General features: G+C 33.3%; 4 protein-coding genes across 8 annotated transcripts; 1 reads left to right on the forward strand and 3 right to left on the reverse strand.

Moving 5' to 3' along the window:
- Positions 1-233: 233 nt before the first annotated feature.
- On the reverse strand, positions 234-9,621 carry LOC111601320 (putative uncharacterized protein DDB_G0289263). Its single transcript, XM_023317850.2, has 13 exons — positions 9,205-9,621; positions 9,076-9,145; positions 8,143-8,648; positions 8,008-8,080; positions 6,692-7,212; positions 6,562-6,622; positions 6,309-6,485; positions 4,650-5,606; positions 4,532-4,594; positions 3,674-3,730; positions 2,152-2,235; positions 820-2,079; positions 234-391 (listed from the first exon to the last, which is right to left on the reverse strand). Exons 1-13 carry the CDS (start codon positions 9,619-9,621, stop codon positions 234-236), a joined length of 4,404 nt encoding a protein of 1,467 aa, XP_023173618.2.
- Positions 9,622-10,323: 702 nt separating this feature from the next.
- On the reverse strand, positions 10,324-11,441 carry LOC115483700. Its single transcript, XM_030225768.1, has 2 exons — positions 10,589-11,441; positions 10,324-10,403 (listed from the first exon to the last, which is right to left on the reverse strand). Exons 1-2 carry the CDS (start codon positions 11,439-11,441, stop codon positions 10,324-10,326), a joined length of 933 nt encoding a protein of 310 aa, XP_030081628.1.
- Positions 11,442-13,038: 1,597 nt separating this feature from the next.
- LOC111601317 lies at positions 13,039-17,341 on the reverse strand. 5 transcript variants are annotated; one of them, XM_023317844.2, is made up of 9 exons: positions 16,988-17,331; positions 16,580-16,684; positions 16,376-16,519; positions 16,228-16,321; positions 14,921-15,054; positions 14,722-14,862; positions 14,511-14,657; positions 13,616-13,903; positions 13,039-13,507 (listed from the first exon to the last, which is right to left on the reverse strand). In XM_023317844.2, the coding sequence occupies exons 1-9, from the start codon at positions 17,192-17,194 to the stop codon at positions 13,139-13,141; spliced, it is 1,629 nt and encodes a 542-aa protein (XP_023173612.1). In that variant the 5' UTR covers positions 17,195-17,331; the 3' UTR covers positions 13,039-13,138. The 5 variants fall into 5 exon arrangements, with proteins under 5 accessions (XP_023173612.1, XP_023173611.1, XP_023173610.1 ...); XM_023317843.2 differs by having other exon boundaries at positions 14,511-14,669; positions 16,988-17,330; XM_023317842.2 differs by having other exon boundaries at positions 14,511-14,669; positions 16,228-16,519; positions 16,988-17,333.
- Positions 17,342-17,693: 352 nt separating this feature from the next.
- LOC111601332 (tubulin polyglutamylase TTLL4) lies at positions 17,694-19,551 on the forward strand. The gene is made up of 4 exons (XM_023317862.2): positions 17,694-17,720; positions 17,792-18,951; positions 19,017-19,221; positions 19,286-19,551. Exons 2-4 carry the CDS (start codon positions 17,831-17,833, stop codon positions 19,400-19,402), a joined length of 1,443 nt encoding a protein of 480 aa, XP_023173630.2. The 5' UTR covers positions 17,694-17,720; positions 17,792-17,830; the 3' UTR covers positions 19,403-19,551.
- Positions 19,552-26,909: the final 7,358 nt, after the last annotated feature.

The following is a 26,909-nucleotide window of genomic DNA, read 5'->3' on the forward strand; positions in this document are numbered from 1 at the left end:
ATGTCATAACATTACTGTATGTGATTCGGCTACTTTTTTTAGAATTTTTTTTCTTTAATTTAATAAAATTTCTTGACATGTGTAATTACGTTATGGAATTCTGGATGGATCGACCCTCAGAGCATATATAAACGAAAATTAATATTTTTGAGAAACTGTTTATTTCATACTAGGTTACACTCAGTATATAAAACGTATACATCATTGTTTTTATTTAATCAATTGAAATGTTATTAATTTTTCTTATGTTTATCCTGGGCGCTCCTTATGCGTCTGCGTCTGTGTTTGGGGATGACTCTTAGAACCTCACATTCGATTTGAACTGGCATAGAGTTTTGCCGCAAAACAGGCCAATTCAGTCGCATATCACTTTTCTTGATTGATCGCGTACCTATAATAAAGAAACGATAATGAATATTAAAAATGTGCTCTAGTTGCAACTGCTCAACGAGGAGGAACGCAGCGAGAAGGTGATATTCTAATCAATCTACGCTTTGATGTATGAAACATTACAAATATCCCAGGCATACACACAAACAATACATGCAAACACGCATAAGAACGCGCTCTGCCTACTACAGACAAGTCTACCAAGATTCCAAAACCACTTGAACAAAATCATTATACTTATATTCTATATTTTTATACCCTGAACCCATTGCAAATGGAGTTCAGAATACACAATTATTTACAACATCTACTCAATCCGTTGTACTGATGAAGATTATCTATACTCTATGCGCTCTGCTCACCTTCCAGTTGTGCCCATTTTAGTGTGGTGGGTTAATGAACGCAGCTAATTAATGATTTTCAGCTTACCTTTACTCGGTGACGAATTGGTTCCGATATTTTTTTGAGGCAGCCCAGCAGTAGCGCATTCGGTATTTTCATCCTCTGGGGTTGAGTTTGAATCATTTTGCAGTGCGTCCCCACGTTGTAGTGTTTGCCGCTTGGCTGCCAAAGTGCTTTCTAGACTGGAACTAGTCAAGATCTGCGCTTGATTTTTGGGTTTCTTAGTATGCAATCGATATGCCGTTTGGATTTTCTTGGCTGCTTCTTCTTCAATAAAGCGTTCCAATGATTCGCTTATGGCATCGTTACCGAAAGATGCCTTTGTTTCCTGAGTAGATGACTTAGTACCTGCACTGGCACGGCGCAATCGTCTCCTAGTTAGAAATCCTCGTGCTCCAGCCTGTATTTTAGCAGCAGCTGATACAATTGTTGATTCGGTTTCTGTAGATGTGTCCATAGCATCTGCCATTGCAGTATCTACATGAAAATCATCTTTGATGATTTTCTTCGGATCATAATAATCGGAGTCCGCTTCAGAAAGGGAATATGCCATCATCTTTTTGCGAATGTTTTCTGAAGTTTCATCGTCCAAACAGAAGCTGTTACTGCCTTTTGAGCCATTGATATCATTTCCGTTTTCCTCGTCAATATATTTAACAGCGTCGTTTATGATCACGGATTTAAAAATAGTTTTTGGATCGTCGCCGGCTATTGTGTAATGCCGTGATAGTTGGGATCTGGACATTTCTGGATCATTCGCAACAGGCTTGTCTTCTTCTTCATTTCCAAATATAACAGACTCGCTTTGAGCTGAGCTTTCACGAGTTTCATCACGCTGTAAGCGCTTGTATACTATATCACCATCACCATCCTCGATATCTAGCGAATTTTGATCTTGCAAATCGCTCATTGGCTGAACACAAGGCTCATCAAATATGGGATCCCTAATATTACAATCTTCCCTCTCTCTTATTTCGGAAGATCGTCGGCGAGACATTTTGTCAATTATTTGATCTGTTTTCGATAGTTTTAGGGCTGTACTATCCAGGGTATCCAAATCACTTTCCGTTTCGTCGTGATGCTGGAGTTCGTCTTCTTTTATATTTTGTGATTCATCATTGTCTGGCTTATCCGCGGCCAGATTAGAATGTGACACAGTTTTTTTAACACACTGTACTTCATGCACTTCATGAAAGGCGTCGCTATGCTCTCGCTTGTCAGTATGCGAAGAGAATTTCGTCTCTTGCGCTAAAAATTCGTTCAATAATTCTCGCATTGTGGAACAATCTAATTGAAGTAGAAATTTAAATGTGAATGTGTGAGTTTTTTTTTATTATTTTTTATAATCACGCATTTTACCTTTGAAGGCTGCTTCGATTTCCGAAGACCTCTTAACTCCTACATCTTTAACAAAATCGAACACTTCTTCACTTGTTAAACCTGCTAAATTATTAGAAGATCCATTATCTGTTTCAAATACTTTAGTTGAATATAATTCATTAACAATGTTGCCAATATCAGTAGCCAGTTCAAGTGAGCCATTGCTTTGAGCATCCAAATTACTTAATTCGATATGTGTATTTTTGTCAGGCTCAGGTATGGGTAAAGCTCTTTTCTCATCTGTGGAAGCAACCAGAGAGTCAGCGACAGCTGGAGCACTTGAAGCACTTGACAACAGTGATATAGGCTGCGAGCCCACAAACCATTCGGGCTTCGCTATTTTCTTACGTCTCATATAGTCTCGGAAAATCTTTTGAATTTTAATTGCTGCTACAATATCATCTGTTGTATATTTTCGAGTTTGCTGACTCGCTTTCAAGGATGTCGCTTGTGCGGCTTTTCTTGACAAGAATATTCGAAATAATTTTTGTATTTTGACAGCTGCATTAACTTGATTAAGTTGACTTTTTGACTCGTCTAATATTTCTTTATTTGTAGTGCCTTCAATATCTTCAACTTTAATTGCCTCATCTCGTGATTGGCGAGTTTTGTATTTTTTGTATGCTCTTTTTATAATGTTTGCGCTATTCTCTAACTGTACATTATCAGTAGTAGCACAAAGATTTTCACTTTTTGGATCAATCGGCTTATTTAGATTCAGTTGATTGCTATCATGGGTAGCACCAACTGCTTCGTTTTCACTCTGGATATTTTCTTCTTTGATATCGGTCTGATTGTGACAAGCCATTTTATCCATATCCACTTTGAGCTCACTAGTGACTTCATTTTCGTTCAGTTCATGTATGGTTTGTAATTTTGGAACAACAAATTCCTGGTAAATTCCGCCAACTATAGAATCATCGAAGTTGCCTTCATCCGGGGAAATCTTGCTGTTATGATACTCTGTGTTTTTGTCGCTCATACTATTCTCTGATTGCCTTAAGAATTTTTTGGGTATCTTAAAGCTTGTCTTCTCATCATTGCCATCCAATGGAATAAAAAAGGAAATAGATTGCTTCGGCTTGACTGGCTCATTACCTTCAATTTGCATTCCATTTATGTAACTTGGAGATCGCTCAATGTTCTTTGACGACTTTATCTCTTCTAAGAACGCATTTTCTTTTTCAGACCCATTTGTGTTATTCGCTTCATTTGTGTTCACTTCTAACGCGTTTGGTTCACTATAAACCTCATACCAAGAGCCTTCGCCGGCAGACGTCTTAAATGATTTAAGCTGTAATTCAGCTATTGGTGTCTGCAATAATCGGTGTGAAGTATGGCTTGATAATTGTATATCCTTAATGTTTGTAATTTTTTTTATTTTATGTGTTGTCATCGTATTGTTTTGGGAGCCAATTAATTGATTACTCAAAGGCAACGAAGATTTGTTCTGCTAATGTTAAGGACAAATTATAGAATGATACAATTTATTTACTCTTACCACTATTTACTTCGGACATAAGAACATCACTTTTTAATCCACTGCTTGCTTCGTTAGCTGCATTTAAATATAATTATAAGATAATTATAAGATAAGTTTAATGTCTATTATTATATTTGTATTGGGCATCAGTTGAGTTTAGTCTTCTGATACAACTAAATGTGATTGTTAGCTTGACTCCTAACAGTTGAAAAACACAACCATTCTAATTTCTTATCTGATTAAATCCAACCTTACAAAGGGAAAGGGTATTTTGGATTTATGCAATATCTGTCTGTATAGGTTTGTATAATAAAGTCTTCTTAAATTTGGTGGATCAAATGTCAATTTTGTTGGAAGTAAGAAAATCTTCTAGAGTTTATTAGATAGAATTTTATCTACCCGAAGAATATATATAAAGATTATATGCCTATGTGGGGCGGGGAATATCGAAAACATCAGTACAGTTTTAGAGTTATGATCGTCGTTTCCGAAAATAACGGTTATGAATTACAATTTGTTTCTGTCAGTCTTTATGCTGGCTGTCTGTCCGACTGTCTTGATATTTTCCATTCCTTATCGATAATGATCGATAATTCAATTAAGATACTAGGGAGCAAATTGAATACCATTAAAGCGCGATATTTGAAGTGTATTATGTGGGTTTCTGGGATAAATACACAGATAAAAAGTAAGTTGAATATTGGCTACCTCCCCTATTGCTTCAAAATTAAAAAAGCCATATAACAGTAGAGTAGGAACTTTTAGATCACTATTACTTTTTAATTTTTATACATATTTTATCTAGGTAGGTAGTATAGGTATAGTTTATATATAGTTTATTACTACTATACAACAAAATAAACTTGATGTACTTACTCATTACTTTCACAACTTCACAATTGCTTGTATTATCATCAATTAATTTTTGGTCCATTATTCCTTATGAAAACAGGAAATTATTATTTATATTGTGATATTTTAAAATAAATATTACCTGAAGTCTTAATAATTTCATTTTTCTTTTCGTCATCTGTATTATGGAGCTCAGATTTGAAAGATTCCATTTCCTCACCACAAGGGGGAACGTTTTCACCAATTACATCTTTTGAAGAACGTTCTATGCCCTCAGCTTCCAATAAGTTGCTTATTAGGATTTTCGCAGTGTTCTCGTCATTAAGAGCAGCATGAGTGGTTAAATCTGCCTCAGAATTAAATAGTGAATTATTATCTATAGGAGAGTTTTTGTTCACTAGGCTGGGTTCCATTTCTATTTTATTTTCTTGTCGATCTTCAGACTCCTCTAATGGTCTTGATAGCAGTTTTTCACTTTCTGTATGAAAATTAAGGTCATCTAAGTTTTCTTTTTCGACAACCTGTATTATGTTGTTATTATCCTTTGTATGTTCCTCGGAATCATTTTTAGAAGTGAGTTGATTCATTTTGGTTTCTGGTCGTTGATTGTTTTCAACCGAACTTTCAATTATTTCATCTATTACTGTAGTCCCGATATTGCCTAGTTCAGCAATTTGAGTATCTACAATATCTTCTTCTTTGCTTAGTTCTAATAAATGATCATTTCCTAGAGTTTTAGTCTCTTCTAACATTTCCAACGGACTTGAAGATGCTTCTTTATTTTCATCTACTGGCTTATTAATAGGTTGTATATTATCGTCATGGATTTCCGATTGTTTTTGTGTCTCAATTATGGTTAAGTCCTCTGCACTTGTATTGCTTTCAGTGATGCTTTGACATTCATTTAAATGTATGTCTTCAGTTAGTGTGGCTCCAATTGTGTCAAGTGAAATTATGTTATTTGCTGGCGCGATGGCTAACTCATAATCGTCTTCAGTAGGAAGAACGCTATGAATTATAATTGATGTTCCAAGGTTGTTAAATGATTTTTCATTGAATTCCAAATTGGACGAAGAGTCCCCGTGTTTTAAAAGTGCCGCTGTAAGAATTCAAAATTTAGTAGTGCATATTGTGATTATTAAACGAGTTTGTACACCAAATGGAGTATAAGCTGCATATAGGATGAAACATCTAAGAGTGCTCTAGTCGGACTGCCCGACTAGAAGATACTCTGACTCCTGCGCTGCTATTTCATATGATCTACACTTCTTAAGCATATAAAAAAAAACATTAGATGCACACACTTGCATAACAATACGCTGCAGACTTTAATAAAATGTAGACAGCGTAATATTGATATCAAAATGTATATTTTCTGTAAACCTCAAATTTCCAGAATTTGAAATATGTTAATTTGAAACACTATCCAAAATTGAAAATATTCATAAGCTGTGTATTCATAGCAGTAACATTATGCTTAAAGGACAAGTTCAAGTATCGATTTTTATCGACTGATTTATTCTGTCTGTTACATACATTTTCACAAAGCCTTACACCTTAATTTCCTATTTTCAATGCGACCTGAAACACAAATAAAAATAGACTCAACTCAATTTGTCGTCCTGAGCAATGGCTCATATATATGTTACTTTATGTGGTCTACCAAAAGCATTATACACCGAAATCCAATTTTCAACAGTGAACTCATAAATACAAAAGCTTTATACTATTTATAGATAGAGCAGCATTACCTCATTTTAAAACATATATTTATATATATAAAAGGAATAACTGTACGTACTATTATTTTCGGAAAAATCATCGTCATGAGTATTCTTCGCTTGAGTATGTAGATTTTTCAAAACTGTCTGTAGGCTATTTACTTCAATTGAATGTTGAATTTCTGAACTTGCTTTATTTAAAGGAATGTGTTCCTCCCCATCAATTTCAGTTTTCGTGTTGCACTTCATTTCATTTTCTGTTGTATAATTTTAATATAAGAATTTTTACATAAATAAAATTAAAAGTTAATAAATATGCTCTTTTAAATTGACCTGATGTAGTTGCGATTACAGAACTCTCGTTGTAACTATTAGATGATGAAACTTGAGGGCTCTAAGGAAGTAAATTTGTAAAGATGATTATTATATTTGCTCCTATGCAAGAACGACTTGATTTGTTTACCTGATCGACTTTATTGTCATTACCGCATTCCAAGTCGGGAGTGTTTTCCACCGATGCATTCTGATAATGTTCTTTTAATGTAGAACTTGTGTTAGCGTTATGAACAAGGCTTTGCTCTGGCTCTAAAATATCTGTGGGAAGTATGCTTATATTTCGTTCATCTGATGAAGCATTTGCATCCGTTGATATATTGGGATTTTGCTTATCTGTCGAGCTGACAACGTTTAAAGACTCTGGTACTCTGGTATCCTGGTATTCTTCTTTGCTCAAGGATTCTTCTGTCGTACTATTGTCTGCTGTGGTATTAATATCCTCGGTTTCATCCTTTTCATTTTCATTATTTGCAATAATATCATCGGAATAGAGGTTATCATTAGCTTTCTTGTTGCGAGAATTCTCTGCAATTTCATCAACCGAAGAATGTTTCTCAGAAGGCACATTATGCATGCCTACTTTATTAATATTTTCATCTATTGTTTCTTCTAACTGGATATTGTTAGGCTTATCATTAACAGTGTCGTCTGAAAATAAAAACCAAAATGGTTAAATTATTTAAGGCCGTAAGCTGACACGAATAATAATATAAATAAAAATATGTGGGTCGTATCTGCAGTTTCTCATTGCATTCTAGAAAAACTGAAATGCTTTCTGTCTGATTGTACGAGAGTATGCATTTTCATAGACATAATAATCTTTTTATACTAGTTCACAAGCTAAACATCAAAAAGAGTGTATTGGTATTGTTATTTTATTTATTTAGTCGGGTTTTAAATCACTTCAAACTATTTCCTTATCACTATTGCTTTATAATGAATTCATAATGTCATTATTAAACTCTCAATTTTAATGGGTACAGGAAATTAATACGTTATTAATCTAATTAAAAATACAAAAATATATACGATTTTATAAACGACATTTTCTGTCATCTTGCCTGAAATATTGAGTACAATATCATTATAATATAATTATTAAGTTTTAATTCTTGGTAAATTTAATTACCAAATATTTTGTCAGCATAAATCACAAAGATTGTGTTATTTTTATGTATTGCATTGCTTTTTATTATGCACTTTAATTTTCCTGAAGGCATTGTTCAGGGAATCTAATGGCAATTATTGCCTAGACGGGTGCATTTCTGTCGAAAGCGATTCGATGTAAATGGATATAATAAAAATAGTTATCATTCGAAAATAGGAAATTAAAAATAAGGATTTTGAGTACTGTATGCAGTCATTTCATTTTTATAAAATTTTTTATATTATTTTAAATATTTGATGTGCATGTCTCATATATGAATTACTTTATTTCTTTACCTGACAGAGTTGCTATTACGACATTCTCGTTGTTACAGTCAACTGATTTGAGCGGAGTCGAAATTAAAGCATTCTGAAAATATATATTTACTCATTACGGTTTTTATGATACAATTAATGGTCTTCATTGGTTACCTGAATGGCTGCGTTGTCATTATTGAATTCCGATTTAGCAGAACTTGTTTCTGGAGATCCATTCTCACAATTACCTGGCACGGTTGTTTTTATTGTACTCAAAGTGCTTTGATCGAGACTTTGTTCTGGATCTAAAATATTTGTGCTTAGTGGGCTTTCATTTCCTTTTTCTGCCGAAGCTTTTAGATCAGTTGTAATTTTGGAATCTAGCGCAATTTCTTCACCACTGGGGATAAGGATTTTTTCCGAGTCTTGTATAGATTCCAAGCTTTGTGTTGTAGAGCTTGGATTAGGGAATGATTCTTTTTTAGTGATGTTGCTGAGTCCTGTTAAACTGTCGTCCTCGGATTTATCCGTTTCATTAGTTTGCCCGTCCTCTAAAGCTCGATTATCAGCAGTAAGGCTTTCACTTTGCAATGTCGAACTATTTTTTAGCTCGAAACTTTCAATTAAATTTTCCTTTTCCTTTTCTAGTTGGGTTACACTTTGGTTATCATTAATAATGTCTGCAAAATAAATAGATAAACAAAGTAGTAAAACGGAATTAATATTAAATAGGTAATATTCAAAAGTATATTCAATAGATCTCTGTCTCTATCTCGTACATTTAATGAGCCAGCTTCAAATGTTGTTGTGCTATTGTAGTAAAGCATAAAAACAGCATAGAAATTTAATTTTGTATAGATTATAAAAAATGTTCATAAAATATAATAATTTCCTTCTTCCATAATTCATCACAAATTAAAGAAGAACTAAAAAACTTTATATATAGAAAGTTAATTCTAGAATGCTCTTCATATAGTATGACTCTTCCTATATGAAAGAACACATACAATGGGTAAGTACTTATTGTGTATTATTTGTCTAAGTGCGTATGTGTATGTATGTACATATCAAAGAAAATATCACATTCACATTTAGCACATTTGTTACCTGATTCATTTGCTATGACGACATTCTCGTTGTTACTACCAGCTGATGAATTGGCAGCAGTGGATGGATTCTTGAAAATATATTTTTAAATTTTAAAATTGTCTGTAATAAGATGATATATTTTTTTACCTGAATGACTTCATTATTGATAGTGCTTTTTATATCAGTAGCACTTGTTCTTTCTTGCAGTAAATTCTCAGTGCGAGACTGTATTGTATTTTTAATATGTTCGTCGGGCTCTAAAATATCTGTATTTGATAAACTTAATGGACTTGCATTTTCTTGTATTGATATGATTTTAGAGTTTACATCATTACTAATATCTTCATTAGTTGGGCTAATGTTATCTTCTGACTCAGGTAAAAGTTTCTCTAAAGAATCTTCATTTGTAATGTTTTTTTGTGTATTCAAACTATTGTCTTCAGGCTGTGTCATTAAATTATTTATAACACCGACATTTCCATCGTGAAAGTTCTTTGAAATAATATCATCTGCATCAAGTTTTTGCAACTCGTGACTATTTTTTCTTTCGAAGTCATTGTCCATAAGTTCGTCAGCAGTTCTATTGCGTTGGATTTCATTATAGTTTTCATTATTATTTTTGGCTGAAATAATAAAGAAATAGATTTTAAAATGAGCAGTTAATGAATGCTCCAACGCCAGAAATAAAAATATAAGATAAAATCGTTCTGTCGTTGGTAACCTAGATGCGTCCAAAGTCTAGAAATATTCGATCTATTGAACGTTGTTATGTAGTGCTGAAAATATTTTTTTGTGTAGACATCACCTGAGTATAAATATATGTATATACGATATTACGCTTTACGTAATAAACTTAAAATTTGAGGACTGAGTTACAGTTATTGTATTTATTTACCAAATTCATATAAATGAAAATGTAAAATCTACAAAGTTTGATAACCCGCCCATTGAGCCAAAATATGATATTGATTTCCCATTAAATTGAACTGACTTCAATATTCTTATTAGCTACGAAATTGCGTTACCAAAGTGCGTAGTTCGTAGCTGATTGTCTATATTTTCAAATATTGATGACTCTTGTTTCACATCTTTACACTGTACATATCATTTTAAGGTTATATTGTAAGGGTCGGAAAAAGTGATATACATAGTCGTAACTCTTACAATATAACCTTAAAATGATATGAGCAGTGTAAAGATGTGAAACAAGAGTCATCAATATATATATATATATATATATATATATATGTGTATATATATGTCGTATCAGGATGAAATTTTGACGTGATGTTGAGAAATTAATAACCGAGTCTTTTGCTCATTCTCATTCTCATTGCCTCCTTCTGCTGCAATAGTATTGGAGAAGCGTAGTTCAACGTAGACCCGACATATATACAGTTTTACCCAATTTGCCAAATATTCTGAGCTTTATAATCTGTTCATTCAAGAACGAATTTGCCCATTACCAATATACTATTTTCACTTCGTGTCGATAAGTGTACAAAATAGTGTTCCTAAAATATTTATTTACCTTCTTCGTTAAAATCTGTTGATTTTTGACTTGTTTTCATCGATTCCGATCCATATTTCCTCTTAATATTTGTATTGTCGTTTTCAACTTCTTCATCTTCCTTGATAGTTTGTTGATGGACGCCCTCTTCGTAATTGGGACTCCCAAAATCATGTTCACCAACCGACTCCGTTGACATAAGAGCCGTAGAGGCGGACGTATATGATGCTGCTTCGGAGGCATTGTCATTCATCTCATCACATTGCTCGAGATCTGCTTTTATATGCCTTTTTGCTCTTCGTACCTTAACCATTCTGCGAAATGCCCTTTGAATGACGAATGCTGCTGTTGCTAAGGAAACATTGTTCTCAGCAGTAAAGTCCGTCACCTTGGGTAAAGCCTCCTTCGTGGACTTCTTCTCAGCAGTAGGGCCTGTAACCTTGGCCTCCTTCGCGGACTTCTTCTTTTTAAAATATTGTCGTATGTACCGTTGTATAATAAGTGCGGCCTTTAGATATTTCACAGAATTGTAACTTTCTGTATTCGTTTTTTTCAATTCCTTGTTATTATTGGACTTTTTATTCAATAATAAACGGCGAAATTGTCTTTGAATTAGTAAAATGGCATTTAAGACTTCTTGACTGTTATATATATCTGCAGATTTCGAGGGTCCCTTGACTGAATTTTCAGCTTTACGTTTCAAATATTGTCGAAAGTGTTTCTGAATAATGTACACTGCTTTTATGTATTGATCATTTTTATTTTTATTTAAAGCTTGTTGATCCGCATCAGATGGATCATTTGCATTTGTGTATTGATCATTTATATTGAGCTTCAAAATTGGTTGATCCGCATCCGTTGGATCAGTTGCCATTTGCGTTTTCACTTCCGTTGAGCTTAGAATACGCCCACATTCACATTTAGTTACATTGAGTGCGGGCGACCTTTTGTCATTTTTTTCAATAAATTTTTCATAAGCTGTGTACTGAATATCCCCAATCTTTGGGGAAGAGGCTTGAAGATTTTTAAAATACTCTATTGCAAATAAAACTAAATATTGCGGATTCTCTCGAAGGACAGCTTTAATAAATTGCTTAATTACTTCGGTAAGATTTTGAGGAATAATGTGAAATGCAAGGGATAAGGGCAATTGTTGTCGAGCGCGGTTTTTCATGATGGTTTCATAACTTTGCTGAGATTCGTATTTGATCACTTTCTTTTGAGTTTTTCTTGTACCCGCAATATTGTCAAAATATTCAACTGAGAATTTATATAAATCTTTGGGTTTTTCGCGTAAAACTTCTTTAGTATAATTTTTTACCAGGTCTCGAAGACCTTCTGGGACTCGTGGTAAATTAGTTACAGCCATGTCAATGATATCTTTGCACTACATAAAACGTCCACTGCTGTTGTTGAATCAATACTGAGAGAAAATTTCGGCTTTTGAACTTGGAAACCCCAGCCGGTTTCGCTGACCGTTTCCATGCTTACCAAAAGGTAACCACAACAGTTAGAACTACTTACGTCACTGCTGACTCATTTAAATGTTGTAAATAGAACACATTTTGTTATTTAATTTAATTCAAAGAAACTCCTTACTCAGATAACTTAAGTGTATAATTACTGGATAAGGCAACTTGCCTCCCAATTTCTAGGTATTAGACAACGCTCTAATAAATGTAGCCGTTTCCACAAATAACAAATAACGAATAACAAATAAGAGAGTTGTAGTCGGTTATTAACAACTAGATAATACTCGTTAACGCCTCAAAAATTTAAAGAAATGGATTTTAAAGTGGATCTGATTGTGGATGAAATAGAGTTTAGAGATGCTTTACGCCTCCAGCGCTACCCAAATAAGTGCTTTCTGCATGTTGGTTTGTTGCAATATTCCTTTTATTGTCCATCTATATGGCGATGCAATTTTTTGTGATTATATTTATATTTGCTTAGTTGAGAATTGCAATAATGTTATTACTACGTTTGCAACGTATACCCTATTTGTATAAAATGAATGTGTACAACTTCCAAATGGCCGGTTAATATAATAATATATATAAAACTGTGCAAAATATGGGGCTTGCAACATAAAATTAATATTCGGGACTCACAAGCAAATTGTGTGTTTGACACAGATGCTCGACTAGCTATGCATACACACTGAAAAACACGCTGCCCTGACATTTGAAATAGGTTTTTTCAAATTCAATCTCAATGTCTGTATATTTTTCACGGCCAATATTTAAGCTTTTAGACTACGGTTAAAAATCCAAATCATCCTGGAATGCAGGAAAACACTTTGAACTTCAAGCCTCTAGCTTCTATAGCTTACGAGATTGCTGTGCTAACACGACCGGACAAACGTGTCAGTTTCTTGATCAATAATATATATTAAATATATATTTAATTTTACGCATACGTATGTATATATATCCTTATTTGTATTCACGAGGCTAGACAAATAATTCCGCTCAAAATAAATATATTTATTGAATGTATTATATATATTAATCTCGCGACACACTAATAATTAATTCTGTGCGGAAACAAACAAATATATAACGAAAAATGTCATTGCGTTTCGCTGTCTTCTTCAATGCGACATAAAATTGGTATATCATCAAACTTGGCGATATCTTTTGTGTTAAGTGTTAAGTTCTTGATTAAATCAATTTTAAATTTGTTCCACTTTAAGGTCTTTAGGAAATTATCGAACAAAGATTCTCTCGATGGAATGATACAATCCAGGTAAAAAAGTCTCCGTTGCCAAATGTTTCCTGGATTTTGTTCGTTATCGAATAGAAAAAATCTGGGAAGCAACAAGCATTGCACCGTACTCCGTGCCATTATTACACGATGAAGCATATTTTCACCCAGTCCAAATATTCCACCAAACGTAAGAGATCCAACATCAATAAAATGGTTTTCGATTAAGTCCGCCTATAATTAAATATAATTGTTAATTAATAACTGTTAACATATTTTGTTCTACTGTAAAACTGAACAATGAAACTGTAAGAATTAAGGTCATTATTTTGAAAGACTCACACTTGGACTTTTTCTTGATGAGCTACTAGAACTTGATGAAACGGAGAAAATTTCACTATTGTCGGTTTCAGTTACATTATTATGGCTGTTAGAGGAAATTTTTTGTAATTTGTTTTCGAATATTTCTACTGAGCTGGAGTGGGTTTCATCAATGGGTACCATGTCTTCGTCACAATATTCGAAATATTTAATGCTGCTTGAACGAGCATGATATTGTAGTGATGTTAATGCTGACTTTGAGGTTTTTTTGTCATATTCACATCCAGCCAAGATCTTTAATAATCCAAACTGCATCGCATATAAAACATGAGTTTGAAAATAAAACCAATTGTATTCCGTAGTATTTTAATTAAAATGTTTTAATTTTCTTAGCTGATTTGTAAGCTTGGAACTAGAAAACGAATTTAATCCGTCGGCAAAGCAACAAGTTACATTTTTATAGAGAGAGCTTTATCTAATCTTCACAGAGCTAATATTATAATAATTATTTTAAAATCAGTAAATATATTTCTTCCAAGTTCTGAAATTTACTGACACACTCGATGCCCGTCTCTGGTCACTCTGAACGCGTTAATCTAAGACACTAACAGAGCTTGAAATCAAATCGATTAGAAGATTTAAAAACATTTTCGGAAGTCAGTATTATTACTATACGTTCTTATTTTGTATTCACTGCATCAACATCTTGGTGATCTTGATGATACGGAAGTTGGAGTTTTTAACTACGGCTGTGCCGTTCCACGAGGCGGATAGGGGATCTAACGGACAGATGGACGGACAACGTAACCACTCTTTTTTTTTTTTGGTAGCAAGTATAAAAATGAAATAGACTTGTTACTCTTCATGCGCAGCTAGGCGTATATTTCAAAATTGCTTTTTATTACAGAAAACTTACCGATTCCTTTTCGTTGTCATGGATCGCATTCAGTGCGGCGAACATAGACGGACTTTTGACCTCACGCTTGTTGATACTGTTATTACTATTCATATTTAAAAATTCACCATCCAAAGTGTCCACCAACTCGTACCCTTTTTTCCCATTCTTCACAATGACCTTTATGAATAAATAGCATAGAATACATTTATAAAAATATCTATCTAAATACCTTCATATTAAGACACTGGAGAATTAAACATTGCCCACTTAAGACGAAATGAACATTTGTCAATTTTCCTCTATCGTGACTGTAAATTGTATCCAAGGGCTTATACTGCTTAAGCGTACATAACTTGCATGCTTTCAAAATCTATAATGAACAGTTTGATTAGATACTGTTTAAAAATATTGAAATCCAATTCGCTTACTTGATCTTCGCTGAGAAAATCGAAGTAGTCTAAAGCCTTCAAGGCTGCTTTCTTATCGTTCCAAACCTTCTGCATGTAAGGCTTGAGGATCGAATTGAAATCATTGTCGACTAGCACCAGGAGTTCGCATTGCGCTAAGTAGCCGTCACGTTTGGAAGGTAAGAACGGCAAATGCAAAATGAGAACGGTATACAAATTGGAATACATCAATTCGTTTGAAGATTCCAATGCGATAGACCGAAAAGAAGAAATAGTTTCGAAATCAACCAAATAAAAATAATAAACACCACGTTACGAAGTGAAAGCTAAATTAGGAATCGGTTTGAGGTACTAAGGGTCTGTTGTTATTGTTGGTGTTGTTGTTGCTGCCAACCTATATTTTTGCAATGCATAGCAGGCAATGCTTGAAATGCCTCCTTGGCAAAAGTATAGTATATTGGGTTGGTTGGGGAGAATGGCTATGTTTTGCTATTCAATTTGATTGAATCGAATTAGGACTTAACTTTGTTTATTGCTGATTAAATTGGCTGGTGCAAGCCTTTGCATTTGGTCACGAAGCAGCAGCAATTTTGCGTCATGTACAAACGTACGTACTTAAGATATCGCGTGTTGAGCTCTAAATTTATACAAATGTAAGCAGTTATACATATATACATATATACATATATACATATATACATATATACATATATACATATATACATATATACATATATACATATATACATATATACATATATACATATATACATATATACATATATACATATATACATATATACATATATACATATATGATTTCGTTTTTACAATCTACAGACTTTGTGGTACAAAATTATTTCAAAACACTAAATTTTAAGAAACTTTGAAATTTCTAGCCGAATGAGTTTTAAGTCTGAAAGTATTAAATAAGCTTGTAGGTCCGTGAATATTGTTTTGACATTGGCATGATATAGCTTCACAATTGTACATATAAAATATATATGATAAACAGTGGCTCATTGAATAATAATAATACTAATGATGTGCAAAATACTGATAGATTGGTTGAAACAGAAAAGTATAAATTTGAGAGCCCTTTCGTCCAGAAATGCATATCTCATACAATTAAGTACAAACAATAATTATTATTATATGGTGAACCATACAAAGATATGAAAATATACTACAAAACATTGTTAAGAACATCAATTTGTTTTAATACGATAGTACAAGCCTTTTGTACGAATTTGGTTGATATTTCCAAAGATAAAAATAATACTACTAGGATATGCGATACACGTATTATTTAAGTAGCAGGTACTTACATGTAGCTACATAACTGTAATCGCGTGGGCGGTCTTCGATTATTTCTATATCGCCAATGCAATCACCAGGTCCAAAACTGATTTCGCAGTTAGACTTAAATTTTGGAAAAACTATAAGCTTGAACTTGTAATTAGAATTTAACTTTACCTTGCGATCAGATTGCTTTAACATCCCAATTTCTCCCGCTACAATAAAAAAAATTATATGCGGCTCGTCTCCCTGTCTTATAATTGTACGGCCTGGATTAGCTGACATGTATTTAATGACAGGAACCACACGAGCACGCAATTTCTATATGAAATACAATATATTCAATTGTAATGACAGGTATTTGTATAATGTAATACATACTGGGGGAATACAAAGGAAGCATCTCAATCCAGCAAACAGAATACATAGTTTGGATCGATCAGATATTGTCCGCAAATGATGTGGAGTTCGTATTAGAGATTTTTCCTGATTTAAAAAATATTTTATTCTTATTCTTAGTATATACTGATTTCTATAGGATAGTGAATGTTACTATTATTAATATGATATTATTTCCACACAACATACTCAAATCTGACATGAAATTAATATTTATACAGTTTATTAAGTATTATAGATCTACATTATTTGAAAGCTTCGACTACAACTTAATTTCTTATATTCTGACTATAAATACTATAAATGCCATTATGAGATGAAAGATTACATAAATACGTTTTTAAATTACTGTTAAATTAACATTTACACATATCTATTATATATACTTACATATATTGTTAGGATTCCAACTCTTCGTTTCGTGCGCATCATTAGAGCGATATTTTTTTTAACGTTTGCGGAAATTTTCTGGTCTTCATAATTTTCATCAAGCCATTGGCTATTCATAATGACTTCGCGGACCACCTTTTTAAATTTGTATTTCAGTAATGCCTTCCTTCTCAGGTCTTCTGCATAACGGTTACGTTTAATAACCATTTCTAAATTTTATTTACATTTAATCAACTAGTAAATTACAAACAAATAAGTTAAAAAACGAACAAAACAAAATATTTGTAAGTGCTGCAAGTATGTTGTTGTTTTAAAGGCATTCTATGTGAATCCCTCCAAGTAAAATCGGAATCCCATGACTTCCTGAATACCAAATGTAATTCAAATTCTACATTTCTGTTTAGGAACTTCGCCGTATTTTATAATCTAGTTCGTCGAGGTTCCCCCAGATGGCGATATCGTATACAATCTCTGTAGCCCTGGAATTTGAAACTTGCGATACATATCGATTACTATTCTTTCAATTCAAATAATGTAAGAATAACAGCTGATTGAAATATATATCGATAGTTTTGTGAATTTTTGTTTTCTCTTTTTAATTTTTCGTTTCTACAAATTGTGATTTAAGCGTTTTGTTTAAATTTTGTTTCTGTGATTAATTTAATTTGATTTTAGTACAATGAAGTCAAACTCAGAATCGGAAGAGCAGACACAATTGGAAAATGAAAATAAAGTATATAAAATGTAAATTTGGTTAGAAAAATTTAATTCAGTTGTTTTTCCTTTAAACTTTCACTTTTTCAGTTATCAGATAAATTTACCAAGATACCATTACGAACCGTTATGCTATTCTTGGCAGCAACAGTGTGCACTGCAGTGCTTGCTGAGCTTTTACCACTCTACACTAAGATAAAAAGTGAAAGAAACGAATTGAATAGTACAATACAAAAGTCGCGGACTCAAGATCGGTTCTATTCAATTTATAGTACTAGTCCCACTGAAGAGCACTTGGTGCACGTAGTAGATATTTTAAACCGTTTCGGTTATAAGAGAACTGAATTAAACGGTGAATGGGACTTGCTGTGGGCTCATGACTATCCGTTTCGTGTATTTCCCCATCTCAAGAATCTTGATGCGCATCAATTTGTTAACCATTTACCTGGGTGTGGTTACTTAACAAACAAAGTTGACTTATGTACGACGCAATTACCATTTTTGCCACGTGCATTTCGCCTCCCAAGTCATAGGAACTTATTCTTGGAATACGCTTCAGCCCATCCAGAGGCACTATTTGTGCAGAAGCACAATGAGCATCGTCATATTAAAGTTCGTGCAATAAGTGATATTGATTTGTACTCGAATGATTCTTTTGTCCAGGAGTTTATTCAGAAACCATTTTTAGTCGACGGTCATAAATTTGATATCGGTGTTTATGTTGTGATTACATCTGTTAATCCGTTACGGGTTTATATTTACAACGGCGATGTTCTGTTTCGCTACTGTCCCGAAAAGTACTATCCATTTGATGCTGAAATTCAGGACAAATATGTTGTAGCAGACAACTATTTACCTACTTGGGAAGTTCCGTCATTACGCAAATATTATAATAGCTATGGTGGTAGCATGCGTGCCTCTTTTGAAGCTTATGTACGTGACCAAGCAATGGATCCATCAAAAATATGGCCACAAGTCGAAAACATTATTCGTACAACAATTTTAACTAAAGAGGATGACTTAATTGATACACTTCGTAAATATAAGAGACATAATTTTTTCGATTTATTGCGTTTTGACCTATTCATTGACGAGAACCTTAAGGTCTATCTCATGGAAGCCAATATGTCACCAAATCTTTCCTCTGCCCATTTCAAAGAAAACTCACTATTATACGAGCAAGTGCTCTACAGTGTATTTAACCTAGTGGGAATTCGCCCAGTGAGCAAATCGGAAATTAGTCGAAACACGTATGTTCTTAAAGAAAAATATATACATATATAAAATGTTTATTATAAGTTTTGATTGCTTTTAGGACTTCTGAAATGATAACTGCTGACAAAAATTTGGCGACTGATTTAAACCTATGTGTATATAATGATTGCGACAAATCATGCAATAAAGAAGAATGCGGCTTATGTCTACCCTGCATAAGTGGAACAGAATATGAATGGCTACAGCGAGCGCATGACGAGCACTTGCATCGCGTTGATATGAAGCGAATCTTTCCCAAGCCAATAGTAAATTTATTATCATCGTCCTGCAGTACTTTTTAATATATATAGTAATATGTTTTACTTCCAGAGTGATATTCAAACATATGATGTAGATGCGGAAACTAGACAATTATCGAGAAAGAACGCTTGGATAACACGCTGGTTTTTCAATAAATGTAAATATGACCGCACATGGTGCATGTAAATAGATCTATGTGAATAGTACCCTTTACTCATTTGAAATGACTTAAAATCTAACTTTTGACGATTTTAAAACTTTATATGATGACAAAAGCAAACATCATAAAAACAATAGCGAATGTTAAAAATATTTTATTTTAAAAGTTCGATTCCAGCCCATAAATATATTCAAAAGTTTTCTTAAGATATTGTTTTTTATGGGATGTTAACGGCTAATCACAATCTCTTAAAACTTCAATCAAACCTGGCGGAAATCCTTAGTGCCTTTGGCCATACAAATTTGTTTTTATTATTATGTGTATTATTTGTCCTAAGAATAAATGTGTAAGCTCGAGTGCTGTAAATTATTTAAATAATAAAGTATTTGTTATTATCGAAATTTTTTTTTTGTATATTAAGGTGTCAGATTATATATAGTAAAATAGCTGTTCACGAGGTGAGCAATGAAAATATTCTACTGGACCGATCAAAACGTTTCTCATAAAATATTATTTATTATGTTGTTTAATTTATAGAATATTTATTTATAAATATTTTAACCAATAATTCCACCACTAGTCATAGAATATATTTTCTATGGGCATTAAAAGATGATGATATATACACAAATATAAATAATTCGTCGATACACCAATTTCAAGCTTCAATAAGGAGGAAGCTTTTGCTTACATTGCTTATGGGCAAGGTTTAGAACATATACAATTTTTTACAGAGTTTCGCAGATAATGATATTCATTAAACTACGATTTCGCCCATGCAAACATAATATAATGAATAATGAATAATGAGAGCTGAAACAATTTCAATGTCTCAAAGAAAGAGATGAATTAACGATTTTTTCAAGACGCTAATAATCAAAATACTTGGCTATGTTCCGAGTCTAACTATCAGAATAAAAATTACTCACGGAAAGAGGTATTGACAATTAAAACTTATTATTCAAATATCATTCTTTTTTATCGATTCTCATGTCTAACTCTATACTAAATGCTTAATAAAAGAACTGGATCGACGGATGATAATGCCCAATGAATACGTTTATCGGCTATTTTTTGTAGCAGTAAGAATTAATGAATTTAATGCGCAAGCAGCTAATCAAGAAGATCAATTTATCGCTGACATTATTCGACATTTAGAGGCTGCATAGTCTGTATAATTTGTTCGTTCATGGGAAAAAAATAGTGTGCATGTATTTGGTTCGACAAAGCAACTTCAAATGAATGGATGAAATTGATCGCATAACACTCGGTTAAAGGTTATGTGGAGACTACTGATTAATGATATTTGAGAACTTCAATTGAATAACATATATATTTTCGATTACAAGTACGCCTAAAGAATTGGTTAAAAATGTATGCTAAGAGCATAAAATTAACCTAATTTAAGTTAGTAAGCAAACCTTAAATATATTTCCAAATTGCAAATTTCTTAGCAATAAATTAAATTAATTCACACAGTAAGACAGCAAAGAGGGCATTTTTTGTACCTCAAAAAGTAACAAATTATTTTTACATATTTATAACATAACATTTGGAATATATATCTAACACATCATTTTGATTTATGCGAAAACATAGCTGTTTTTCGTTTATTCCTTAGGATCCATTCGTTCATGCGAACAGAAATATCATCGCTTCAGCTCATTGACCAGGTAAATAATCTGAAAGTATACGTTTCCAGGTAAGTTTTCCTTTCTCTGTTACACTTTACTTCATTATGCATCTATATAACAAACTTCTTCTATCATCTCAGATCTCAGAGCTCTATTTTTTGAGTCTTCTACTTAAGTACATATAAGACATTTTTATTTCCGTTTAACGGTGCCCCAAGCTTCGACTCCAAATAGTTGCAATAAACAACTTTTCTTCAATTCGACGTTAGTCGCTTCATTTTCATACCCATTACAGTCTGGTAGAAATAGGGTATATTTCATGTAACTCGGTTTATGTGAGTATGTGATCATGCTTAAAATTTATCTTATATATTTTTTGGCATTATAAGAATATGATTACGGCGAATAAATCATTATTTTAAATTAATTATTTTCGTAGTCCCAAGTCGAATGTTTATGATAAGTAAACACAAATATACCTGAAAACAGGGTAAATTCTAGTATATAACTCAACAGTAAAGCATTGTTGTTTGCTGTAATTAATAGTGGCTCATGTGCGGCAATTTAAATAGCCGCTAATTGTTACCACCGCCAAAGAAAACTGGTTTAAGCGCCAGGAAATGGTCAACAGTAGATGCTCGCTGCATTCCTTTAAATTTGTAATTTCGCTCTTAATGCTAGAGCATATTTCATTTGCATTTTGTGCTCATTTTTTACAGCTTGACTCAAATGCATAAAGAAGTGCGGATAAGATTCTCACGCATACAAACTCCTATATGCCTATAGGAACACGTAAGACTGCTCTAGTGGAAAGCGGTCGTCTTTGATTAGCTCTGTCCTTCTGGCAAAACGCTGCATACCACATGTAAACAAGTCAGAATATTATAGTGTGACAGACTAGATAATACTCGTTCTGGACCCAAAATAAATGTTTTCAAATATATAATATAATAATACCGACCATATCAGTTGTTAAACTTATAATTATAATTAGAAAATGTACTAAATGTAATATTCATATGTAGATCTAGGATCTCAAAATGCTGCACATAAATTACTGTTAATGTTCAATATTGCATGGATCTATAACTTGTTTGTTCCGCCCAAATCAGAAAATATTGATTTTGTAATCAAATTAGCTGTTAATACTTGTTTTAACTTGATAAAATGTATTTGTTATATGATATATATATATCATAGATCATAATCTTCATGTAATATATTTTGTTTAAAATTTGCACATCATTATTTTATTCATTTATTGTAAGAACTTTTTTCATTTAAAATGCGCAGTCTCAAATCGTAACAAAAAAAGAAAATTGTTAATGAGCTTAAATACATTCGATTTCAATTGAGCCTAGATCGATTAAATAGCAGCCGAAAAAACCCAGCAACAGAAACCCGTATACGAAAATACTTTCTACAAAGAAATCAGTCAGTTCTCACCCATCACCCCACTTGGCATAGCAAAAATATGCCCATTGACAGAATATTGACAGAAGCTATTTCACTTTTCGGGCGTCGACGTCGGCGTCGACGTTGGCGTCGGCGTCGGCATCGGCGTAGCAATATTCCCGTTACAGCAGGTTTGCCGCCTTTACCTTTGGATATGCTGTTGACTTTAGCATTGCCGTTGCCGTTGCCGTTGCCGTTGCTGTTGCCGTTGGCGTAAACGACTGCTGCAATTGCGCCATCTTCACACTCATACTTGCATGCGTATAAGCTTTGCGGCCAACAGACTGATTGGGGTTGGGCGAATGGACGGGAAGGCGCTGGGCAGGGCTTCCGTCCGTGCCAAAACTTTTGACTGCAATTCAATAAACAAACGGGATCATTAAATATTTCACCCGATTGGTAGTGTATGCTTGCTTAAGCTTTAGCGACTAGTGAGAGCGGACTTGTTTAATGCTGAGTGCAAGAATGCAAATGGATATTAAGAAGCGCCAAGTAGCAATGAGCGGACCAAGCGTGCCACCGTCAAATTCGGCAGAGCTCAGCGTTCACTGCCAGCAACAACAACTCGAACGCTCCGTCCAAGGTGTTTAAATGAATGTTGCCAGGATACAGGTGCCAGGTGAAGCCATTTTGTTATTTTTATTTGCTTTGACAGTCAGCACGTGAAACTCACAGCAAACGCTGCAAACTTTGAGTCGGGCCTAAACTTTACCTGGGCAACGTCGCAGATGCATAATTCAATTTTGTTGCGTTTGGCAGTCAGCCTCAGACAGTCAGCAACGGATGTTTATTTAAGTCATTTGTAAAATCCGTTCAAATGCGAATTACCTGAACGAATTGTAAACAAACCCAGTTGGAAAAGTTCGAAAATTCAGACCACAATGAAGCCATTCACGAACTTTAATTTCAACTTCTCTCCGGGACTCAAGTGCGAAGATTCTTACAAGCTGCCGTGTCGCTTAGTGGATAATTGTGCCCTTATATGCAGGCCGATTCAGAAGGAGGCTTTCAAAAGTTACCAGTTCTGCTCTTAGCCAGAAGTTGATATAAATATTTCGTCAAATGTGTATGTATGTCCACATATAATATAGCTGTACATTAAATTATTCTAAATGTATATTCTATATATCTATAAACATAAAGGAAGTAAGAGCAAATACAATCAAATTCACATTACAATTCTATAAAGGCATGCAAAATTCAGAGTTAGTAATATTTAGTAAGAATCTTATTCCTTATGCATTATAAGTTTTGTAAGATAACGTGACAGCTTATTTGGTCTGCTGCTGCTTAAAAATGGCTTAGCAAAATTAAAGTAATTGTGTTAAATGCCTTCACAGTCTTAGAAACACTTTAACTGGTTAATATTCTTGTGTTACGTTTTATGTGTCGTATTGATTTTATATTGCTCGATGGCGCCAAAGCGGATGAGATAAAAATAGTAAGTGAATTTGAAATACTTTAGGAGAGTATTATTTTCTAAAGTAAAGTACAACTGTAAGCATTGTAATTGTCACCAATATGTATAAACTGATTTTTCATAATTTGTCTGATTTAACATGATATGCATATCCGATAAGATGCATTCTTCTATAAATGCAATATGTCCGAATTACTAATTTGAGTAAATAAATTTTTAATTAATGTGCTATATACATTTGTGTAATTAATGATGTCTGGATTTCAGTGTGAGCATCTCAAAACCACAAATTCCAATCCGCTTTGAAGTTTTGAAAGATTTTCTGTTCAATTATTTTTATTTTTTTTTTTTAGTTTTATAATTTTTTTATAATCAATCAACTCTAACATAGAAATATGAAATGTTGTCTAATTAAAATCAAAATATATTCAAATTCAATTAATTAAATTAAAGCTATATACGAATGATTATTTTTGAAAATAATAACACAAAATGTGGGGAAAATAATTCGAAGCGCAATAGTCAAAGTGTAAAGGATAACTTAGTTCACTTGAATTAATTCCACAAATGTTTATGACCTATATTCCTTCGACAGCTGTGTTTAAAAATATGATCGGCTTGCTGCTTTAATTAATTTAACACACGCAAATCAAAGCGAAAGTACTTATGTATGCAATAAAATTAGAATTTTGTGTTCCAACTGGCGGTCAAACAAATACAGTTGAAGCAAACAAGTAATAATTAGGCATTCCCGCATACTCTCTGAAAGTAGCTTAGGCATGCAAATGAAACCTCAACAAGTCAACCCTTACTAAACTCACGTATACAGCGCACAGCGAAACCCCGGAAACTCAAACACTTCTCCAAGGTAGCTTGTGACTAGAACAGCTCACATTTATGTATATATGTATAACTTCTCACTTTTTACTCGTTCACAAAAATAAAGGGGTATATTATAATAGGTTTTGTACATGGTTCTTCTTGCTGTCCATCCGTTTATAGGTGTCTGTGAAGGGTAGAAAACGTTTAATAGAAAAGCTGAACCTTTAGATATATATAACATATATATACATCAGTAATTTCTTTATTTTTTACATTATTTACGCTTATTATTATGATGATTATAATTTTGAAGAAAGTCTTGTAAAGCTACCACCAGATTAATTTATGAAACTTTTATTGATATGCTTATTAGGGTCGCGTCTATGCGGCACTCTTTGTATTCAAAAGTGTTACAGTTGTCAAAATTTAATAAGTAAGTTGTTTTTGATATCCTCTTTTGATTAACCAGTAATTGTTTATTCACTTCTTGAGAAGTGAAATGCCGCTAACAAGTGTCTTTTAAAATGTTTGCGTCTGAATCTCCAAGTTTTGTAGTTGACAGTGAAAAGTGTCGCTTTTGTATAACAAAATGATTTTTTGGACTTTAGACGAGTATTTTGCAGTTGGTCGCGCCGACTGCAACATTTCTACTAGTTTTTTATTTGCTTTCGCTGGACACAATAAATATGTGGAGTACAAACCACAATTCCTATTCGTCCCCGCAAGGTTTATACGTAGACCTTTGCCTTACTCTCGGCCTCTATGGCCTAGCTCATGAATATCTACGAATTAATGGAAAGTCCAGTCGCTTGTTTTGACCACGAGTGGTAACCATGGCTCTAGACTTTACGGCTAGTACCAGAGAGGTCATTACAAGAACTGGCATGCAAATCCCATTAGGGTGTTTCTAAAATATTTTCTGGTGTATGCCCTAACACTCGTAAAAACATATTACGAATTGGCTTCATGATTATATTCAATGTCACATAAATATGAGTAAAAGGTTTGTTTTCCAAGAATTAGCTGTTCCTGTCTTAAGGACGTCATTTATTCTTAAATAAGCAATTCATTTGAATTTCAACCAACTACGAAAGCCTTGGCCATTGGCCGTTGGCCGTTGGCCATTGGCCATTCCAAGTGTTCCAGTCTGTAAGTTGACTCAGACACGATACGTGCTTATTCCAAGAGTAGAAATATTTAATATACCGAGCTGGCTCGAGCGTCTCGCGTTCGTTGAATCGCAAATCAAAACCGCAGTCCTTTAGACGTGGTCAAGAGGTTATGTTAAACTGTGCTTTGTACGGGCTTTTGAAAAGTTTTTTATTTGTATTCTCGATACGCCATAATAAAATGACATTAACTCTTCCGTAATTGCGAAAGAAATTTTGTGTAAGCATACACAAAATCTTAATTTCTATTAAATTATTTATTAATATTAAAAGGTAGTTAAGCCTTTTCAATGTACAGAGTTCTCTTGTACAAAAGCAAATTTAATGTGTGTGAACAAAGCTGAAATAAATAAATTGTTTCTTTCCAAGATATTTATCATAGTGATATTATTAAAAAAAAGCTCTCAAAAGTGATCAACTTTCGAAAATGAAAATAATTTCTGACTGCTTGTCAATACATTATAGATCCAGTGACTTTTTTAATTAATTACCATTCATGTCAAAATTAAGTTAAGACCCACAGGGATATAATATCAAATTGGAATACCCTGAACTCGGTGAAAATGTGGATTCGGGGTGTATTGTTGTTGTTAAAATGTATGTAGCATTAAGGGGAGGAATGTATATCCTCACATTCTAAATCTGGATTAACAGGCAAGTCCATCAAACCCTGTTTGCCACCATGCCCTCCCGTCCGCCCATTCGGTTGTCCGTGTGTTCGTAAGTAAGAACACGTCTTTGGAATTGTATATGTTTAAGGTTACGATTGTGTATTTTGTTTCTCCTTTTTCCTTTAGCATTCGCAGATCAAGTTTATGTTAAATCATCTATGTTTTTCAATTTCTTTAATATTAAATTGCGGACCACAATAGATAAAGTCTAAGGGTATCTACTGATCGGATACTCCCGACTTGACTACTTGTACGTGTACTTTGTAATTTTCAAAATATTTATTTCTTGCTCTAGACAGAGAGTTTTGAGTTTTTCAGATATATACTCAACATACAACAAAAATAAATTGTTGTTTCCATTA

Source organism: Drosophila hydei, unplaced genomic scaffold (assembly GCF_003285905.1).
Source record: "Drosophila hydei strain 15085-1641.00,03,60 unplaced genomic scaffold, DhydRS2 tig00008139-arrow-pilon, whole genome shotgun sequence".
NCBI lineage: Eukaryota > Metazoa > Arthropoda > Insecta > Diptera > Drosophilidae > Drosophila > Drosophila hydei.

Bases quoted from the DNA above. Each gene is read 5' to 3' on its own strand.
- LOC111601320 (XM_023317850.2), bottom strand. From the start codon at position 9,621: ATGGACAATGACTTCGAAAGAAAAAATAGTCACGAGTTGCAAAAACTT. The intron at 9,146-9,204 runs GTAAAAAAATAT...TATATTTTCAAG, and splicing joins TCAATAATGAAGTCATTCAG to AATCCATCCACTGCTGCCAA. The intron at 6,486-6,561 runs GTCAATTTAAAA...ATTATACAACAG, and splicing joins TGTAATCGCAACTACATCAG to AAAATGAAATGAAGTGCAAC.
- LOC115483700 (XM_030225768.1), bottom strand. From the start codon at position 11,441: ATGGCAACTGATCCAACGGATGCGGATCAACCAATTTTGAAGCTCAAT. The intron at 10,404-10,588 runs GTAAATAAATAT...ATACTATTGCAG, and splicing joins AACAGATTTTAACGAAGAAG to CAGAAGGAGGCAATGAGAAT.
- LOC111601317 (XM_023317842.2), bottom strand. From the start codon at position 17,194: ATGGTTATTAAACGTAACCGTTATGCAGAAGACCTGAGAAGGAAGGCA. The intron at 16,520-16,579 runs GTATGTATTACA...TATTTCATATAG, and splicing joins GCTTCCTTTGTATTCCCCCA to AAATTGCGTGCTCGTGTGGT. The intron at 15,055-16,227 runs GTAAGTACCTGC...ACGGCTACTTAG, and splicing joins TTACAGTTATGTAGCTACAT to CGCAATGCGAACTCCTGGTG.
- LOC111601332 (XM_023317862.2), top strand. From the start codon at position 17,831: ATGCTATTCTTGGCAGCAACAGTGTGCACTGCAGTGCTTGCTGAGCTT. The intron at 18,952-19,016 runs GTATGTTCTTAA...GATTGCTTTTAG, and splicing joins TCGGAAATTAGTCGAAACAC to GACTTCTGAAATGATAACTG. The intron at 19,222-19,285 runs GTAAATTTATTA...TTTTACTTCCAG, and splicing joins GAATCTTTCCCAAGCCAATA to AGTGATATTCAAACATATGA.